This window comes from Engraulis encrasicolus, chromosome 15 (genome assembly GCF_034702125.1).
Source record: "Engraulis encrasicolus isolate BLACKSEA-1 chromosome 15, IST_EnEncr_1.0, whole genome shotgun sequence".
NCBI lineage: Eukaryota > Metazoa > Chordata > Actinopteri > Clupeiformes > Engraulidae > Engraulis > Engraulis encrasicolus.
Genome location: NC_085871.1, coordinates 2,362,390 through 2,378,167, shown reverse-complemented (window position 1 = coordinate 2,378,167; position 15,778 = coordinate 2,362,390). Strand labels below are relative to the sequence as shown.

Genomic DNA, 15,778 nt, shown 5'->3' with positions numbered 1-15,778 from the left:
AAAGTAATGGATGATATTATCACTTCTCTTGACAAGAAAAAACTTTGTGCTGCCATCTTTGTGGACTTATCCAAAGCATTTGACACGTGGACCATTCTCTGCTTCTACAAATTCTGCCTGTATTGGTTTCAAATGCAAGTGCCTGTAAATGGTTCCAGAGCTACCTTTCAAACAGACACCATTACTGTAAAACTGGGTAATACTCAATCTGACCCCTGCTAATAACCAAGGGGGGTCCCACAAGGTTCAGTTATTAGGTCCGGTACTCTTCACCATGTACATAAATAGCATACTTTCTCTCCTTTCCAACTGCTCTATTCATCTATATGCAGATGATACAATTTTGTATTGTGTTGCGGATTCTGTACAGCTAGCCTTGGAGAATTTGCAGCAGTCTTTTAATATCCTACAAAATGCCTTCATTAGTCTTAAGCTTCTACTTAATGTAAGCAAGACTAAATGTATGGTCTTTACTCGATCTAAGCATGGCATGATAAATGATTTTAATATATCTACTTTAGATGGGTCTGTTATTGCGAGAGAGTATCACATTATAAGTACCTGGGAATCTGGCTAGATGACAAGTTCACATTCAAGAAACATACTGACTGTCTTGTCACTACGCTCAGACAAAAAGCTATCTTTCCTGCAACAGAAATAAATATCACTTTCCTGTTTTCTGCAGAAAAAAGTTTAATTGAAGCTACTTTTCTGTCTTTCCCTTGACTATGGTGATATTATTTACAGACATGCACCACTCTCTAATCTGAAGGCGACTTGACACTGTCTATCATTCAGCTCTTCGTTTTATTACTGGGGATCCATATAGTACACATCATTGCCTGTTATATGATAAAGTTGGGTGGGCTCCACTTCTCACAGAAGGGACATGCATTATTTTATTTTTATTTATAAGGGCCCTCACTGGCAAACTCCCATTTTTATATTTCATCTCTTTTAGTTTGGCACTCCAACCCATACCAAACCCGCAGCAGCAATTTTTTACTGGAGGTCCCTTATGCCCGCACAGAACTGGGTAAAACAGCTTTTAGTGTCTGTGGACCTTCAGTTTGGAATAACTTACAACTAAGGATGGGTCTTCAAGCCTTTGTGCCATTAGAACATTTTAAAGTTACACTGGGAAGTTTTTTATCACATACTTGCACTTGTTTTAACTCATAAGTTTTAATTCATAGTTTGTCTTAATTTTTATCTCTTATATGATTTATGGTGTATTGTGTATGTTCGTTGTTTATATATGATTTTATATGTGCAATTGTTTGTTTTACTCGACATCATTGTGAATGAGGGCTGGGCCCTCAATGATTCTTCGAGTTTAAATAAATGAAATGAAATGAGTGACCAATTACGCAGTTTCTGGGAAACAGAATCGCTGGGAATTACGGACATCAAACAGAACCCAGAGACCGACGCACTGTGGAAGTTCGAACAGTCTGTGAAACATCACAAAGGTAGATATGAAGTCAGTTTACCTTGGCGTAACGATAACATTAATTTGGCAAGTACTTACAGCACTGCTAGAAACCGTTTGAATGGCCTTATAAAACGTTTCCATAATAATGATGAACTGTACACACAGTATGATGGAGTAATTCAAGAGTACTTGGCTGAGGGAACAGTGGAAGAAGTGCCAAATGTACAAACAGAAAATCAAGTTTACTATTTGCCACATCATCCAGTGATTAAAGAGAACAGGACCACGACAAAGTTGCACATTGTGTTTGACGCGTCATCCCATGAGAAAGATAGTCGCTCATTAACCCATTGACGACTAAGGCACCTGCAAAAAAGGGTGCAGAATGCCTGAGCCCTTTTTAAGAAAAGCTGCTCTCAGCCTATAAAAAACTAAATATCTCTAAATATCTCAGCTTCTGAAGCTCATAAAGACATGCACTAAGTTGCATTTAAACACTAAGACCCTCCTCTTTCATTAGAATGTGTTCATTCATCTCAAACAAACAGAGATTTTTAAATAAAGTTGTCTCAAATCTCATGAGCCTGAATGTTGCGTAATGCAGCTCCAGGCGCCAGGGCCAATGTTGCGCAACGCAACATCAGGCATCAATGGGTTAAATAAATGTCTCCATACGGGACCAAAACTGAACCCTGATCTACTCAGTGTCCTGATCAAATTCAGACAGCACAGAGTTCCCATGATGGCTGACATAACGACTGAATGAGAGAGACCGAGATGTGCTCAGATTCCTCTGGTTCAGAAAGAAACCGACCCCAAATTCAGAGCCCAAGTTAGGGACATTGAGAATGACGCGCGTGCCATTTGGTGCGTCATCAAGCCCCTTTCTGTTAGCCGCAACAATCAGACACCACCTGAGGAAATATGAAAATAAATATCCTGACGAAATCAAAATGCTGGATCAATGCCTGTATGTAGATGATCTAATTACTGGAGCGGATAATGTGGAAACTGCACTGAAATTGTCTCAGATAGCCAAAGAAATAATGTCAAATGCAAGCATGAAATTATGCAAATGGAATACCAATTCATCTGAATTACGACACGAATGGAAGCAACAAAATGATGAGGAAACAGTTGAAGTCAAAGGCCCAAACCCACTCAAAGTGCTTGGAATAACGTGGAAGAGAGATATCGACAAATTCATGTTTGAAACTAACGAATGAATCGAATTCTTGCAGAACAAAAAAGACACGAAACGAGGAGTGCTGCAGACATCTGCACGCATTTTCGATCCTGTTGGATTTTTGTCTCCATTTACCATTCGAGTCAAATGCCTTTTTCAGGAAATATGGGAGAGAGGAATATCATGGGATGATGAGCTCCCTTTCGATATCATGCAAACCTGGCGTCAATGGTGCGCAGAAATCACCCATTTGAAAAACATAACTGTACCACGTCGTTATGACAGTGATGGCAATGACAAAGAGAATGAAATGTGTGAAAAACCAGTTCAGTGTGAAGTGCACGTATTCACCGATGCAAGTGAAAAAGCCTACTGTGCTACAGCTTATCTGCGCTGCGTAAAGCAAAATGGAGAGTGCACAGTCAGTTTAATCGCTTCCAAAACAAAAGTTGCACCACTAAAGAAAATGACAATCCCCAGACTGGAGTTAATGGCAGCACTCAACGACGCCTAATATGAACTTACCTGCTGGAGAGGGCGTGGCCCAATCGGGATTCCCCAGGATAAAGACGCGGACACGCAGTGCCTGGAGGCGCGCACAACAAAGACTCTCCATCTTACCATTGTTCCCCTTCCCATTTCCCCGCACATTTAGAAATTGCAAACTTTAATAGGGAATAAACCTTCAACGATTGAAATTAGACTCTTCTCTTGGAATCCTTTCTTGCACTCTACACCCTCCCCCACAACATAGTAAAAAATGCATGGCAAAAATGTACTCTTGTCCATCAATCTTAGAAGCCAACAAACTTGGTCTCCCTGCTTATATTGAATCATCTCTATGGGATCAACATCCCATAATTCATACTCATTTCCAATCAAATCGGAATCAATTTCTTCAATATCACTACCGTCACTTATGTCAGCCATGGTCACTAACGTCATTTTTTTTACTGAGAGAATAAACACAGTCAAATGGGTGCTTTTAGGCCATGTATTTAAACCAACTATGAAACATTTTGTTACACACCCCTTTCACGTCCCCAATGTGAATTGTAGGCATCAGACAACAGAACATTTGGCCCGTATGACTACTTCCAAAAATGCCTGCATTGTTGAAAAACGCATGAATGTCACACTCTTAGGGTTAATGGTACATGGGCAAAGATGTGGCAGCCGTCAAGACAGACGAGACCAGATGCATCTCCTGGTCAAAATGGGTTAATTCACGTCACTGATATGGCATACATACTTAAATGAATAGTCTTTTGGTTGGAAACTTACAATCGGTGGGGTCTCCCTTCATGTCACTGTCACATTGTAGAATATTTTCAATCGTGGGTCGGCCTATTACACTAAGCTCCTACTCACACTGCACGAGGGAATCGCACAGTTTAAAAGTTCACATCTCACAACCCACTATATGAGCCAAGGGTCGGATGCGAGCAGAAGGCTCACACTGTGGGCCTTTCTCAAAACCTAGGACAGTGTCCTTCCAAGTGTATCAGCCTAATTAGTCACGCCCAGTGATTGGATACTCTTTGGTGAACTCTACAGAATATCCAATCACTGGGTGTGACTAATAAAGAGTATCCAATCACTGGGTGTGACTAATTAGGCTGATACACTTGGAAGGACACTGTCCTAGGTTTTGAGAAGGGCCCCCTGAGTCATGACAGGCCGGAAATTATGACAAAAACGCGGACGGGAAACGCTCACCTGAGGTGGAGATGAGGATGCGCTCAGGAGCGAATTGCGCTGCCCTGTCAATTTGTGCAAGTGTAGTGTCCAATCGGGTCGCGAGACGCACAATTGACTGAGCAAGAATTCCCAAAAAGTCGGGCGAGTGACAAATCTCATCAAAATCATGCCAGAATTTGCACAGTGTATACCTGGCATTATGAGACAGTGGTTTTGACAAGATGGTCGGGGAAGCAGTGTTGTACCTGAACTGCAATGAACTATATTTCATGAACTATTTCATCATTTGGACTTGAACTGAACTCTTACTATTAACAGCCTGATGAACGAACTATGAACGGCATGCCCCTTCGTTGAAGAGGGTGCCATATTTACTGTGTTCAGGTGAAAATCCAGTCAAATTCCTTTCAAAGAGCCAAAATAATATAAGATGACATCTAGTTATGACGCCATGTTGAAAGTAAATGCATCATTTTACCATTTGAACGCTTGAGTATTTAGTTTACTTACATGACAAAATGAATGCTCATGTGCGGCCCCAATGCATTTTCACTTTCCAAGATGTGTGTTTCATAACAGTCCTGTATTGTTGAGCTTTTTCTTTACGATGTGAAATGATAACTATACCTGTTGAGAGTAATGATGCTGAATGCGACTCTGGATGAGCTCCTCTTGTGTCACACGTGAGGCCGATAGAGTATCAACCTCCTGAATGGCTTCCATAGTAAGAAGATGTGGTAACACTTGGAACATGGAAGTGACATACATGATGATCGACTTCTTATCAGGATGGGCAGTTGCCACGTCTAGAGGAAGTGGAAATGACATGACTCATCAAGCACTGATATGATGAATAGACACATTATTTGTCCCTCTTGCAGAAGTTTTACAGACTATTATTATACAGTGCATCGAAACGTCCCCTTGACCTCATCACAAGCCTGCCACCATCCCCTAGTATTAAAAAAATAAATAGACTAATGCCCCCCAATGGCAACTAAGCACTACACCCTCTCAGCTGTCTCCTTCACAACACCCCCCAAAGGCTTCCTAACAACCCCTGGGGGGCTGTAGAGCCACTGTTGAGAAACACTAGTCTTGCAGTGTTTTCTAAATAGTTGGCTATGTTGGTAGGCTATGAAGCACTTGGACATGATAACTGTAACTGGGGTTATCACTGGCATAATATTACATCAACTGTCAACATGGTAATGGTCAAAAGCAAATGATGAATTTACAAATCAGAATTCAGACCATCATACCCTCTGGATCCAGAAGTCTGTCAATTCCCAGATGTTTCTCTGCCGTACTGAAGGCATGCTCCAGCCTCTCCAGCGCTGAGCTCTTCTCTTCAACCACTCGCCACTCAAATAGCTCAGGCCTTTTCACAAAGGAAAAGAAAACTCCATGAGAGAAGTGGAAATGTAACTGTTGCACAAAATAATGGCATAGGAAGATGGACCACATACTGTATACAGTGCCTATAAAAGTCTACACACCCCTGTTCAAATGTCAGTTTTTTGTGATACACTCGCCTCCAAAAGAGTTGTCACCTACCCATCGGTTTGGAATAACAGCTAATAACCTGACTTTCAATTAATCACTTGGCTTCAGAAGTCACTCATATGAAAGCTACAACCCTCTCGAATGAAAATGTATGTACAAAAATAAATTTCATGCACCAAAGAAAGATTGACCCTTTAATGAACACAGACAGGACAGATTTTCACAAGACAAAAGTTCTGTCGCCTATCGAACATACTGTAATGTGAAAATGAGCAGATAGGTCACTTCAAAACACTTCAAATACGCAGATCGGGTGTCATACTTAATCACTGATTCACTCACACCTCTCCAGAAAATCAACTTTGGCCTTAGGTGTATGTTTAGGGTCATTGTAATCATGGAAAGCAACACAATGAAAATCAATGGAGTTCAATGAGAGATGGTGACATATTTGCTATTCGTAGAGCAATACATTTTTAACTTCATGATGTAAACAATGATAAAAGCCCTCACACGCCAGCAGCATGCATGCAGGTCCACATAAGAGTTGTATCCCTCCCATGTTTGACTTTAGGCACCATGTATTTTTTTCCCAAATTCTTCACCTTTAACACCGAAGAAGTCTCTCCCACTGTCCTGTCTCAAAAAAGCCAGCCAAGAGTATGTCAGGCCTAATTCTGACAAACATGAAGGCTAATGGGACTCATACTCTGAAGTCAAGATCCCAAGATCAACCATTTTAGAACTGATAGCATCAAAACTATATGGTGTTGGAGATGAAGAATATGAAAAAAGAGAAATGGTGCATAAAGTGAAACATGGTACAGATACAGCTCTTATGAGGAGCTGCATGCATGCTGCAGGTGTTTGAGGGCTTTTATCATTGATTAAATCATGAAGTTAAACATGTATTGCTCTACGAATAGCGAATATGTCACCATCTCTGATTGAACTCCATTGATTTTCATTGTGTTGCTTTCCATGATTACAATGACCCTAAACATACACCTAAGGCCAAAGTCGATTTTCTGGAGAGGTGAGAGTGATTCAGTGATTAGGTATGACACTAAGGCTGTAACGATACACCCAACCCACGATTCGGTTTGTATCACGATATATGACCCACGGTTCGATATGCCCCACGATTTCACCAAAAAAAAGAAAAAAAAAAACAAATTGAAAAAAAAAAGAAGAAAATAAATTATATATATACTTTGTAATTAATATCTTTTTTGCATTTACCTGCCTGCATTAATTTTGTAGGTTTACAAGGCTGAATAATGTTGCAGATATAGGCTACCACTGCAACCTGTTCCCAGGTGTTGACATCAAAACACAACACAGAGAAATAAGGGATATTAGTTCACCAAGGAAAAAGGCTTATAAATAGGCTAAAATCATATGTTCATCATATGAGAGAGAGAGAGAGAGAGAGAGAGAGAGAGAGAGAGAGGAGGGGGGGTCAGGGTGTATGGTCATTGGCAGCTGTCTTACTTTATCAAACATAGCCTATCCAATTAATATCCAAACATTAAAACAACACAGGCCATATATCGTCAGGAAACATGTTGTATTAAGTTAGGCTACTTAAAGAAATGTAACACTTAATTTTGATTAAGTTAAATATTTCCGTAGCTCTTTTTGATCGTGCAGCAGCGCGTGCCCGCCTACAATCAAACCTCGAAATGAACCTCAGTTAGTTCTCACTGCTACGTAACGTGCACGTTTTTCGTTTCGTTTTGTGGTTTGACATTTTATCAAGAGCGAGAATGAATGCAGAGGCTGAATGGAGCATGCTTTCTGCTTATGCAGGCGGTAATTTTACAATATAGCCTAACATTAATGTGGGAAGAAATAATGCTGCCTAATATTCTGCCTCAACGTTCGTCCGACTTCGGGCACCTCCCTACAAGCGATTCCAGGCTGGTTTATAGGCAGGCGGAGCATCTCGTGCGCTCTCTCTCTCTCTCTCTCTCTCTCTCTCTCTCTCTCTCTGCTCCAACGTCAAACTCCACTCGCAATAGGCTACATCGCGCATGCATGAATAAAACAAAAATCTTGACACGTTTATAAAAGCCTTCTTGGTCTGTTGTTCATTTGTCCTTCACCTTCCGATGTTTGCCCAAGTTTTTCGTCTCACGGAGGTTGCTGAGGCAATGGATAACAACAACGTGCTGGTTGGAAGGAGCATGTTATATGAGAAAGGGGTGAATGGAACTGTTACTCGAACGTGTGCGCCCTTTCTACTCGTCTTTTTAAGCGCATATGCAAACTCTTGCCTGTATGTTGCCTGTTGTGTTCTACACTGAGGGTAACAACTTTAAAAGGGCACATCGCGATTCTGTGAGGAAGCTTCGCGATAGGGGTTCGTGGGTCTGCGTACCGCGATCTCTCGGTTCGATGCAATATCGTTACAGCCTTATATGACACCCAATCTGCGTATTTGAAATATTTTGAAGTGACTTATCTGCTCATTTTCACATTATGTTCGATAGGCGACAAAACTTTTGTCTTGTGAAAGTCTGCCCTGTCTGTGTTCAATAAAGGGTCAATCTTTCTTTGGTGCATGAAATTAATTTTTGTACATACATTTTCATTCGGGAGACAGATGGATAGGCGACAACTCTTTTGGAGGCGAGTGTATATAAACCTGTGTGCGTGTGTGTGTGTGTGTGTGTGTGTGTGTGTGTGTGTGTGTATGTGTGTGTGTGTGTGTGTGTGTGTGTGTGTGTGTGTGTGTGTGTGTGTGTGTGTGTGTGTGTGTGTGCGTGCGTTTTGTTAATGTCTTATATGTATGTTTAGTTAACTGCACACTGGAGACTGGTCAAAGTATGTCAATTCATGTCTGTTCTTTTTACTGCAGTGTGTGTGTGTGTGTGTCTGTGTCTGTGTCTGTGTCTGTGTCTGTGTCTGTGTCTGTGTCTGTGTCTGTGTCTGTGTCTGTGTCTGTGTCTGTGTCTGTGTCTGTGTGTGTTTTGTTAATGTCTTATATGTATGTTTCAAACTTCTATGCTAACCGTGTTACATAGATTTTTGACAATATAATATAGTATATAATATAGCATCTTGTTCTTCCAGTTGATTTGAGTGAAAGAGGGATCGACCCAAGGTGAGCAACACACAAACTGGCTTGTGCTCAAGGAGAGAGAGTGTGAACCTTTGACTTAGACCCTTTAGTTGAGCTGTTAGATGTGGCATACTTTACGTTCAAGTCTTTGGTTTGTTTCTGAGAACCTGCTCTTGCATTAGAACATAAAAATGAGCTAAGACTCCATACCATTATGGTGACCTGCATTCGATTCAATTAGGCTCCAACTTTCTCTGATTACAGTTGCTAGATCAGCTTTATAGTCTGGAGCTTTGTCATGGACCATTTTCCTAAACGTCTCCCACAGATTTTCATTCGGATTGCGGTGCAGACAATTTGTAAGCCATGACACTGACCTGGTGGGATTTCCTTCAATGAATGTTTTCAGTTTTTACTCTATGAGAATACACATTACCACCTCAAGAAGAGAATTTATAATCTCCAAACATCCTTTCAATTGATTAGAGCCCCATGGGCCACTGTCAATGACTGCGGACATTTGCACGTTTTCATTAAACAGTCATCTTTCAGAAATCTCGTTATATAGAACTGCACCAGACAAAAGTATCACCTTGCACAAAGCAGATACATGATTCATCACTGAATATTACCTCTATCCAGTTAAAAAAGTCTGATTGCCAGTCATGGGTAAGCGGTTAGGGCATCAGAGTTGTAGCCCAAAGGTTGCCGGTTCGACTACAGACTGGCGGGGGGAGTAATTAACCAGTGCTCTCCCCATCCTCCTCCATGACTGAGGTACCTTGAGCATGCTGCATAGCAATCTCTCTCATCCAATCAATTGAAAGGATGCTTGGGGATGATACCAATCAAAACAAGACCATGTGAAAGTCACCTGTGACTATGTATGAGAGCGTTGAAGGCAAGGCCATCTTCCCAACTGCTGGAGAAGTTGACCACGTTGACCTGCGGGTATGGTTTGGTGGATTGTCGAACCCAGCTCAGTAGGATCTTCTCACTGCTGGTCTGCTGCAGTCCTGCCATGAGATCTTTCAACACACCTTTGACCTACATACATCAAAATAATATTAATGTTACAATCCAACATGAAAAGCCAAATTGAAAACATTTTCTTCAAGAAATTGTATGACCAATAACAGAAAACTAACACAGGCACCATTCGAGTCATGCATGCTCCTATTAATGTCTTATTGAATACATTTGCAGTCAAAATACTAGTAGTGGTGGGTTTACTTGGTGGGATCACCATTTCGGTGAAAAACACGACAGAATTTATCCTTGAATGTAACATACCAACATTTTTATTTAAAAAGCTAAAATCTAAAGAGCCAGAATGCAGTGTATCTGGTTAAGGTATGTATAAGGTTAAACAACATATACGAGTCATCAGGCTAAAATGGCTTAAAGGGGCTTTTTACCCCCTTAGCATGTCTAACAATAGTTTAATGCATTACATTATATTTGGTAAGCGACTTACAAAGGGGACGTATATACATAGCAAAATACAGAGAATGAGCCCTTTTGGGTCAAGTTAGTAACAGATCAGATGGTCAGTCAGGAGAGAGCTGCAGTAGTCAAGGCAAGATATGACCATGGCCTGCACCAGAAACTTAGTGGCATATTTGGTAAGGTCAAGTAAGACCTTCGGGAACTTCACAATTTCATCAAAATCAGCCGGTTGCCATACTCATATAGGGGAAAACCCGGAGGAATTGTCATTGAACTGCATACGTTGAATGTCTTATTTTAAAATGATCTGAACACAATTGTGTTAAACTCTGTGAAGTGGCAACGAGTGTCCATGAATATAAGATGTTTGAACATGGTAAGAAGCAATGTCTATGAAAATTGGACTTAATATTCATAGAAAAATACCCCTACAAAATCACTACATGTTCTGTTGATGTCCCCATTGGCCTCAATGTAAACAAAAACTACAGAAATGACTACAGAAAGTGTGGTGCTATTAATTCATTTAGATTGCTATTAACCCTTTTAATGCCAATGTTATTTTGGTGAAAATGCTCGATTTGGGCATCACATATTCAACAGGCTGTGGCTGGACAGGGGTAACAGATAGAGCCTAACTGTAAATTACAAAAATGTTGAGGAAGACCCAAAGTTTATTTTGGGAGTAAATATGCATACCTAATTAGCATATTATGACGTCATATGGGGCGGCCATTTTGAATTTTTAATTAGTAATGGAAAATATTGATAATTATCAATAGATTTTCAATAGATTATTGAATTTATTTAGAAATATGTGGCATCCCATTACTGTCATGTTGTGCACATACATTATGGTCAAGTAAAAAAGTAGTTTTAAGCCTAACATATAGTAAATATTGTAACTAATATTGTAATAATAATAACTAGCAAGAAACGGAATAACTGGGAGGTTGTTGCCTGGAGTGCCAAAAGTGTTTGCATCTACCTGTGACTTTTTAGTCTGTGAAAACCTTTCTCAGACAGGGTAAGCACACATATTCAGTACACATATATGCCTATATAGCCTATTTTACTACACCTGTGACCTATATAGGCTACTGTAGGCCATTTGGATAAGGCGCAGGGGCAATGACCCCTGTATGCATAGGATCATCCTGGATGATCATCAGCATAGCTCAGTGAATGAATGTTACAGATTTTCACTTTTCACAGAACTAATGGGCACAGTGTCAAGATAATGGGCATAAAAAAGGCCTAATTTGTATCATGAGGTGTACCCTTGTGAAATCAGTTTCAGGAAAAGGGGTGGAGAGGCGGAGCAAATCAGCATCACCTCTCCTGTTATCTCAGCTCTATTGACTTATAAACTGCTTCTATTCATTTTGGTATCATAGGCTACTGTTAGGCATACAGACATGGATCGAAAGTACACACAGCCCAATTAGGCCGACGTTGTCACGTTATAGTAGGCCTATACTTTATAAGTAACACCTAAAGTCGGCTATCTGAAGGCGATTAGAAGCGGCACCATCTCCCCTCACGCATAGCGCAGCGCTTTCCTCTCCAGTCTCTCCGGTTCCGCCCCCTCTTCCATGCTGCTTTAGTGACATGACAAACTCTAATAAAGACAGTCCAACCACGGCGACCAGCCCAGTTTTCAACAAGTCTAAAATATTCGTGTTATAGGGTATGCGTCTTCATTTCGCCGTGCGCAACGGTAAAAAAAAAAAAAAAAAAAACGCGGATATTTCCCCAAGCCATTTATCGAATTTCTACGGGATGTACAACGTCTAACAGGATAATCCATTATTTTTTGTAGCAGTGGTTTTCCTTACGGTCTTTCATAGAGGGAAATGACATACGTTATCTTTATGTTTTAGCTTTTTTGCCTACTCCAGCTTAGGGGAAGACGCACGTCAAAGTTCACCACCAAGTGAAATATAGCCTATTTCGATGAACACATGATGACTGCAATCACTTTAGGGGCGACATATGGCATTGTATTGCATATAAAACGCACGACATAGAAATAGTGGTTGCCTATTTAGAGGTTTATTCAGTGAAATTACGCATATCGCCCTGTGGGTTTGGATGACAATAAACGCTTCTCGCATGTTCTAAGGAAATCCCCCGTAACCATTTACAAGTCGCCAAGCAAACACATTCTCACAACCCCGCAAATGTTCATTAGTTTGTGTTCAGGATCATGTTTCCTAGGTCTACACCGTGTTTCTGTGTTTGACAGGGGAGGTCACAAACAGCCGATTGATCGTCTGTGTTGCAATCTCAGTAGCAACATCTTTTTTCTTATAATAATGGCTGCAATTACTTGAGGGGCGAAATACGCAATTGCATTGCACACAAAACATCATGACAAGTTGTCGTCTGGGGGCAGGCCAACTTGCTTCAGATTTATTCAGTGAATGAAACCAGTCGCATGCGTTCAGCTCGCCTGGAACAGGGCTTCGCCTTCGCGTCGCGTGTGTTCAAATGGGAACTCCCCTACCTAATGAAGTCTCCAAACAAACCTCTTCTCTCAATCCCGAAACTTTCCATTGAGTTATGGTTAGGATCAGTTATGTTTGTAAAACTGTTTATGTATGTAAAACTGACGCCATGTTTCCCTGTGTTTGGCAAGGGGACCTATTTCACTGCCTATTCGAATTGGCTGTTCTTCTCTGTAGCCACGGCTAAGCTAGCAATAGGAGACGCATTGTCTAAGGCCATATTATAAATGTCTACACATATACAATCAACTTGTGAGAAAATATAATGTCACTAAACATAAACCACAAAGACAAATTGCATTTAGAATGTATTTGGGCTTGAATTAGAGGAAATTATGTGCACAATCTCACAACGCCGATCCTCTTTTGTTTTGAAATAGTGACTTGCAACGCAACTTCCGCGTCTGGGTTTTCAGATGGAAATTACTCGAAAAAAATGCACTAAGAGGGGTCGAAATTCTTAGAAAGGATTGAAGTACCACATGTCTGCCACCCAGTGGAAAGGAGTATGGACAAGATTTTACACTCTATTCGACGTGACAGCCCACCTAATTCAATACCAAAGAGGCTTGAGACAAGAGGGCTTACACACGTCATAACAGCGTAGTAGGAAATGATGGCGAGGGGAGTACGGAAATGTTATTCACTGTGGAACAGGTCATAGGACAGCGTGAATGTCTGTCAGCTGTCCTTAATTACCCCCAGCAATTACTGCTGACCAACAGCTGCCGTTACTTGGCCACAAATTACGGAGTACGAAAATGGCATCCATCGTGGATGGATGACCAATGACCATGCGCAAGGGAGTTAATTTTCCATCCACTCGTGTCCTCAGGCAACGCCCCCGTACTACACCGTGGCCAATGCATTCCCCGCCATGAGATTGTTCTTTCTCTTGAGTTTCTTTGTTCAATACCGCGACCTGTCGCAATTTTGCGACGACGGCAGTAAAAGGGTTAAATGACATAAATCTCGATGAAACATATCCCATATGAGATAATGTAAATATTTCCTGCATTTCAACATGGCGGCACCTTTTAAATGGGATAGTGACAAGACGGCGAATTTAATTGAATGAATAGAACAATGACAAGGGCCACAAATAGGCAACCAAGGCAATGTGATCACAGTATAACAGATATATCATCCATCATGTCACGCAGGTTTCTTGCTACCTTAATGCATGCTAGAAGATAACAACAGACCATTTATGACTAGTTATCTTGTCATGCAGACACATACTCGATTACTTATATGTGCTGTAGTGGTGGTGGGTTAGTTATGCACTGTGTAGGTGTGACGGAGGTCTTCTTGCACAGTCCGTCCCCTCAGGGACGCGAACCTGTCACCTCGTGAACCACAACGCTCCGGCAATGGGAGGCACCATACGATACCGCTGGACTAAAGGACCAGTCCCCCAGCCCAACAGCATCGACACTGTATGAGGCTCCACGCCAAGTCTGCTTGTTAGCCTCCGTTACATAGGATGGTGGTGCACTGCGTAGGATGGTGGTCAGAGTGGGTATTGCAACTATGCTGCTCATGAAAACTGTACTGCCTGTTGCCAATTTGATCTTTTCATGGATATTTTGCTAATTATAACACTAATTTTTACTAGTATAACCAAAGTACAGTAGTTTTTGCTGCTAAAATTTCTTTTTCTGGAAATTCAAAATGGCAGACATGGAGATGAAGTATAAAAAGTGTAATTTTGCCAGTCATAATGAATACACAGAATTTAATGGTGGTGGTAAGTATTCATGAAAAAGATAACATTTGTGAATGGGCAGCGTGAATTCCGGAAAGAAACTGCTAAAAATATTACATAGTGCACCTTTAGGTTTTGAGTTATGTATTGTTTTAAGTTATGCGTTGAAGCCTAACGGCATCTCACCTGCCAGTGGAGGATGATGCTCCAGATGAGACCAAGTATAAGCTTGTGATTGCCATCAACAATGTCAGCGCCACCTATATTTACCAGTTCAACCTAAAATAAAATAAAGAAAGTTCATTTAAAACAATGCATGTACCATACCTGAGTAAGGTCAATATCAAGCTTCTAGCACTTCATTTTTTGTGGTACGTAAGGAAAAAACACAACTTGGTGTGTTATTGGTTGCATAATAATCGCATGCCAACTACAAAGATAAACGTGTGTAAAGAATTCTGTACAAAATATTTAACACTTACATTGTTCTTCTGCAAAATCTGAAGTGCACGGTTCACATTATTAAGAGAGTGCACTCTTGTGAACCCCTTTTCCTTCACCTGACAGAACAAAACAAACAAACAAAAAAGGAAATATACATTTATTTAACAATAACATGGGGGAAAAGACCAAAAATATCAGTAAGCCACATCACCTACAACCTCCACAGTGTAGGGGTGAAGGAATTACAATCCATTTAGGCGATTTTGAAATTTGCTGAAAAAAAATCCAGTTCCTTAGTTTTGCCATTTCTAGGCATCAAATCAGTTGCCTAGAACATTATGTTCCAGGACTTCTCTGGATCTTCTCTGCAAATTTTGATTGAAATTCAGATTGTTTCGGCTAATGACTGTTTTGCATTGGAAGCATTGCTTCTGTATTTCTCTGTGAAGGTTTTTGGTGATGTGATTTTCTGATGTTTTGGGCTTTTTCTTTGTAGCGCTCACAATATTTCACAATATTTGCTGTACCCAATGTTTGTAGGACGGATCTAATCCATTTGATATTTGGAGGTGGTGGAGGTCAAGCGGTGGTGCATTTGCTCTGTGAGCACATTTGTAGTTTCAATTTTTTTCTCATTAGTTCTGGGCTATATTAACATATAGAATCTACATGTAGATCTACAATCATAGATTGTATATCTATTTGGCCACACCTTTATTCAAAGAAGTTCAGTTTGATGAAATGATAGGCTAGGTTACTTATGTTCTGTATT

General features: G+C 40.7%; 1 protein-coding gene across 4 annotated transcripts in view; it reads right to left on the bottom strand.

The window, feature by feature from the left end:
- dmd (dystrophin) overlaps positions 1-15,778 on the bottom strand; it is a 233,406-nt gene that overhangs the window by 199,032 nt on the left and 18,596 nt on the right. For all 4 annotated transcript variants that reach the window (XM_063216797.1, XM_063216798.1, XM_063216800.1 and 1 more), the window contains exons 4-8: positions 15,045-15,122; positions 14,749-14,841; positions 9,770-9,942; positions 5,585-5,703; positions 4,950-5,128 (exon numbers count right to left, since the gene is read on the bottom strand). In XM_063216797.1, the coding sequence (XP_063072867.1) occupies positions 4,950-5,128; positions 5,585-5,703; positions 9,770-9,942; positions 14,749-14,841; positions 15,045-15,122 (642 nt within the window). The remainder of the gene's footprint in view (positions 1-4,949; positions 5,129-5,584; positions 5,704-9,769; positions 9,943-14,748; positions 14,842-15,044; positions 15,123-15,778) is intronic.